This window comes from Peromyscus californicus, unplaced genomic scaffold (assembly GCF_007827085.1).
Source record: "Peromyscus californicus insignis strain IS unplaced genomic scaffold, ASM782708v3 Scaffold_10__1_contigs__length_136768540, whole genome shotgun sequence".
NCBI lineage: Eukaryota > Metazoa > Chordata > Mammalia > Rodentia > Cricetidae > Peromyscus > Peromyscus californicus.
This window is the reverse complement of record NW_026294391.1, coordinates 48,003,137-48,008,606: the sequence shown is the minus strand read 5'-3', so window position 1 is coordinate 48,008,606 and position 5,470 is coordinate 48,003,137. Positions and strand designations below refer to the sequence as shown.

Here is a 5,470-nt window from a genome sequence, read left to right as displayed (position 1 = left end):
CAGGGATGCCACCGTACACAGTAAACTGGGTTCTCCCATATCTATCATTAATCAACAAAATGCCCCACAGACAGGCATGTCCTTAGGCCAATGTCTTAGGCAATTTGTCAGTCTAGTTCCCTCTTTCCAGGTGACTCTAGCTTGTATCAGATTGACAAAAACTCGCTAACATATGTGGTCAAATAATTTTTAACAAAGGTGAAAAGAATAGGCAAATTCTGAAGTCTTTTAAATAAGAGCTATTTTGTAAAAGTGTATATACATGCAAAAGGGTGATACTGAGTCCTTGTCTTACACTATATAAAAAATTATCAAAATAATTTACTTAAATTTTAAAGTCCCACTGGGAAAAACCTCTCAGAAAACACAGGGAAAACTGAACTTAACATTGTGTGTAGTGATGGTCATTTGAATGTGACAAGAAAAGCAGAAGCAACAAAAGTGGAAGTAAACAAATGTAGCTCATCAAACTAAAATGCCTCTGCAGAGCAAATGGAGCAGCTTGTGTTTTACTAACTTCTAGAATTAGGTCTCTTTCTTTTTTCCATTTACTGTTTTACAGTTTGCATTGTATTAGGCTTTTGCCATGTCTGTATGAACTTTTGCTTGACTTAAACTACTAGGTAGGTGATAAGGACCATACCTCTTATATATGGTGCAAATAGTTTCACACATTTTCTTTCCATTAACCAACCTTCATTTGTTTTCAGAAAGTTGAACTTGTAGAATACTATAAAATGTATTATTTCCTTCATCTCTGACCTTCCCCACTGTTGCTTCCTGTCTCCTACTGAGGCAAAAACTTGAATGTAACTGTCTGCCAGCACAGGAGGATAGCTTCCTCAGGAACTGGACTTGTTACCCTGTTCATCTTGTACTCCCAGCCATCAGACTGTGAAAATTAAATTTCTGTTAAGGCTATGTCCCCACCAACACCATACCTGCACCCACTTTGCAAGAGCAGCCAGCACAGACTTTAGGGGATTTGTCTGTCAACTCTGCGGCACAGTATCTGAAGACCTGAGAGTTATACACCATTTCTTTTTTTTTTTTTTTTGAGACAGGGTTTCTCTGTGTAGAACACACCATTTCTACAAGCATAATTATCCCATGACCCAGGATAAATGGAATTGACCTTCCACTGGGGACTTGTTCTTTCACAAACATCCAAAATACTTTCCTCTGAGACTTTCTACTTGATAACACTCATTAGGAACACCTTCATCATTACTCCCTCTTTTCACATTATCTTAAGCATAAGGATCTACATCATCTTACTGATAAAAACAGATTAAGACATTCAAAAATTCTATGAGGTGAAATTGATAAGCACTTGCAAATGAAAACTTAATTTTCTTCAAGGGAGTCTCACTGGAGAACAAAAAAACCACTCTTCATGGAAGACTACATGACCAGCAGTAGATGACCAACAGAAAACATCTTTGGAGGTTCCTTGTCTTATAATGTCATGTCAGGGCTCTTCCTTAAAAAATATACTTTAAATTTATAACATATATATGTGTATATATATATTTCCTCTCTCATTTTACACTCCAGCTCCTCTTTGTATACATTATGACTTTCAGTATCAGTGTTTTTATGGGATTACTGAGTGTGCAAACAAGTGAGTCTCTATTTCTTGTGCTATCTCTTGGGATCTTTTTGTTCTGTTTGTTTTCTCCAATTCTGATGCATTAGTTTTTGTTTTTATCATATTATATTATAATCCAATAGAAGCCTCGTCAGTTTCTTCCCATTGGTTGTTTTATTTTTCTCTCAGACATTACATCTTGACCCAACTGCAGTTTTCCCTCCCTCTACTTTTCCTAGTCCTTCTACAACTCACCACTTTCCCTATACCCCAGATCCACCCCTCCTCTTTCCCTTAAAAAAATAAAAAGAACAGTTCGATTCCCGGTCAGGGAAGCCTTTCTTCTTGCCGGGCGGTGGTGGCACATGCCATTAATCCCAGCACTTGGGAGGCAGAGGCAGGTAGATCTCTGTGAGTTCAAGGCCAGCCTGGTCTACAAAGTGAGTTCCAGGAAAGGTGCAAAACTACAGAGAAACCCTGTCTTGAAAAACAAAAAAAAAAAAAAAAAAGAAAAAAGAAAAAAGAAAAAGAACAGGTTTCCCAGGATTATCAAGCAATCCTTTTCATTTTTCTAATGAGAGAAAAAAAGGGAGTGGATCTGAATGGGAGGAGTTAAGGGAGGGGAAATGTAATCAGGATACGTTGTATAAGAAAGAATCTATTTTCAATAAAAAACAAATTCTATGAGAATCTGGGATTTTCATCTTAGCATTTCAATACTGCTACAAAGGGCACACATGTTCAAGGAGTGTTTAGTGAGCCAGGTGTAGCAGCTCATATCTATAATCTCAATACATGAGATGAGAAGGCAGTAATATCAAAAGTTTAAGCCCAGTCACAGGTACATAGCAAGTTCGAGGCCAGTTTGAACTACATGAGACCCTGTCACAAAAATAAAACTTGGGAACAGGAATGGTCAGTGAATGAGAGTCAATAAATGAAATCTAATTAATAAACATTTAATTTCTTCTACTTTTTTACAACAGCCAAGGAGAAAGTTTTCAAACAGTTAACTTTATCAAATAGAACAAAAGCAATTACAGAAAACAAATCTTACTCATGTTTTAAGTTCTATCTATCCCTTCCCTGCATTACCCTGTTTACTACAGGCTTCTTTCATGCTTTCAAGAAAATCCTTATTATGCTGCTATATTTTCTTTATGGAAATAAAACATCACCATACTTGGGCAGGGGAGAAAACTGTGGCCATATCACCTTGGTAAAAAGCTTTGGTAGGAGTGTCAGGGATGATTTCACGGTTGCCTTGATCCTTCTCTTTATCCTGTTTTAAAGCCTCTTCATAAAGATCTGAGAAGTAACGAGGGGAGATTTTATAGATCTTGTTGACAAACTTGAGGACAGTTATCTTGTTGGTTTCTGCATATGCTTTGGGACCCCACAAGAACACATAGCGTGGAGGATCACTGCCAGCCACCTGCCTGTATTCCAGGTAGTTCAGCTTCACCAAATACTGGGTCATGAGCTTCCGGGGCTCACCAAAGATGCGATGCTTCTTCCCAGGATACACTTCCATAGATCTCAGCATTCTCCAAATATCTTCTTCACGGGCACAGTTGCCATTCATGAAGATCATGCCTAGGACAGTCATCACGAAACCGGTTTTGGGTAAGCCCTGGCCAGGACGAACCCTCCCATTGTTGGGGAGTTTCAGCTTGCTGATAAGATCATATACTCGCCTGCTTGATTCAACTTCCCTCAGTTCAACTGCAAAGATATCTGCAAGTCTCTCAGCAGCTTTCTTGAGGATCTCAGGGAAGGCGTTGATTTCTTCCTTATCAATAACCTGCATCATATCTTCCATTGTAGTAAGCTTCCTTATTTTGTAGTTGTCAAGGAGAATCTGTGACAGCACGGAAACCTTTCTGGCTAGAATATCTTGGTGGAGACTAATGGAATGGTAATTCCCCAAAAGGTTTTCTTCATCATCTAGATCATCAATGGAACTTTCATCTGATATACTGAAAGAAAGGACACCAGTAGTTATGCTGGAAACTGACTGTTTCTCTGGCATCTCAGAGGCACCACATGATTCAGGAGAGGACTCTTCTGTTGCCTCTACTGTTTTCTGTGCACCTTCAGAAACCCGAGCATCATTTCGAGCTCTGCGTCGTCTCCTACGGGCATTTAGTTTACTCTTCTGACCTCGAGGCATGATGACTGATTAAGGACAACAGCAAGGATAATAGCAGGATTTGGGAGATTCAGGTACCTAAATGGAGACAGAAGAAAATAAAATGAGCAGCTTCACCAGGAGGAGGCCTCCTTGTGTTTAATTCTCCCTCAATGGGTTTCTATGAAAATACTGCTCCAGGAACATAGAGGGCTTCTCTTATAATTCTCTCATACTCAGTGGAGTAAGATAAAGTGCATCTTAGGCTGTTGCTTGGGCAGTGACAAAGCTTATCTGCTGTAGGATATCTTTCTGTACAGCGTGAATAAGTGTTGCTCTGATTGGTTGATAAATCAAGCCATTTGGCCTATGGCAAATCAGGTTATAGCTAGGTGGGGAATTGAAGAGGGAGACAGGGAGAATAAAGGAGAGGGGAGAGACACCAGCTGCCACCAGGAGAAGCAAGATGTGAAAATACCCATAAGTCATGGCCACGTGGCAACTTACAAATTAATAGAAATGGGTCAAGTTACAAGAGGTAGCTAGCAAGAAGCCTGCCCTAGGCTATGCAATTTGTAATTAATATTAAGCCTCTAAATGATTATTTTATAAGTGGTTGTGGGACCTAGGGACCAGATGAGACCAGAGAAACCTTCCGGCTATATTTGCCTGCCCAAAGTGTTGGCTCGACTTCCACCTAAAACTTGAGAGATCTTAAAAAAAGATTCTAAAATGGAGCTAAAAACAGCTTCCTAAATGTGTCACTCAGACAAGCCGTGATTTACACTATGGCAGGTTTGGGGCGTACAGGCTTGAGCTAAGTAGCATGGTGGATTCCCACAGCGATACACAGTGGTGTCTCCAAGCTTCACAGCGTGCTGCATGGTGGATTTAGCTTTTGCTAGTACAGACAAAAAACAAGAGGTTTCTGGGCTACACACTGCTGGAAGTAGGCATAGACCCACTGCTTCCCAGAGTTGGCAGTGAGCAGGGCTCCCAGAGTTGGCAGTAAACGTACTACAGCCATGTTGAGAAGCTGAAGCGGGTGGAGTCAACAGTCAGGGCTTCTGCTTTTATCTTAGCCGCACAGTTTAACAGTTTAAAATCTCTCCTGGTCAGAGAAAGATTATAGATTCACAATGAGATCGATTCAGATGGAATAAAACTCTTAACTGTTTACATTATGTGTAAAAATGTACGTGGGCTTGGAAGAGAGAAGAAAAGGAGGATAGACAGTTATATAAAGAAATAGATAGTTTTAAAAAATAAAGTCTTTAAAGAGACAATAAAAATAATATAAAAAAATAAGTCACGTAAAGATGGATATCACACAAAAAGTCTAGATTATATTGTCTTTGGGATTTTTAACTGCAAAAAGACGTTTGATTGTAAAGGCTGCTCAGTTAAATATATATATATTTTTTTATTATATATATTTTATATATATATATATATAAAAGGTATCTTAACTTCAAAATTTATGTCTAAGGATACGTTGCTTTGGAAAAGAGGTTCTGCTTTTGTTTCGACAGAGGATGAGAACCTGTGGATTTCTTCCAGGCTAATATGGTTTGATCAGCCAAGACCCCCTGAAAGGTCTCCAATGACACCATGGCCCAGATGATCCAACATCCAGAATGGCTTCAAGGCAACTGGCTCAGACAATGCAGCTTCACAGACTATTCCAATCAGGACTTGACCACAATTCTTAATTTTCTCAGGATCCCCATAAGATTGCCAGCACCCCT

At 39.4% G+C, this 5,470-nt stretch overlaps 1 protein-coding gene across 1 annotated transcript; it reads right to left on the bottom strand.

The window, feature by feature from the left end:
- Positions 1-2,765: 2,765 nt before the first annotated feature.
- Positions 2,766-3,764, bottom strand: LOC128116602 (melanoma-associated antigen B3-like). Its single transcript, XM_052748000.1, has one exon. It carries the CDS (start codon positions 3,762-3,764, stop codon positions 2,766-2,768), a length of 999 nt encoding a protein of 332 aa, XP_052603960.1.
- Between the last annotated feature and the right edge of the window lie 1,706 nt (positions 3,765-5,470).

Excerpts from the sequence above, each read along its gene's own strand:
- LOC128116602 (XM_052748000.1), bottom strand. The coding sequence starts at position 3,764 with ATGCCTCGAGGTCAGAAGAGTAAACTAAATGCCCGTAGGAGACGACGC.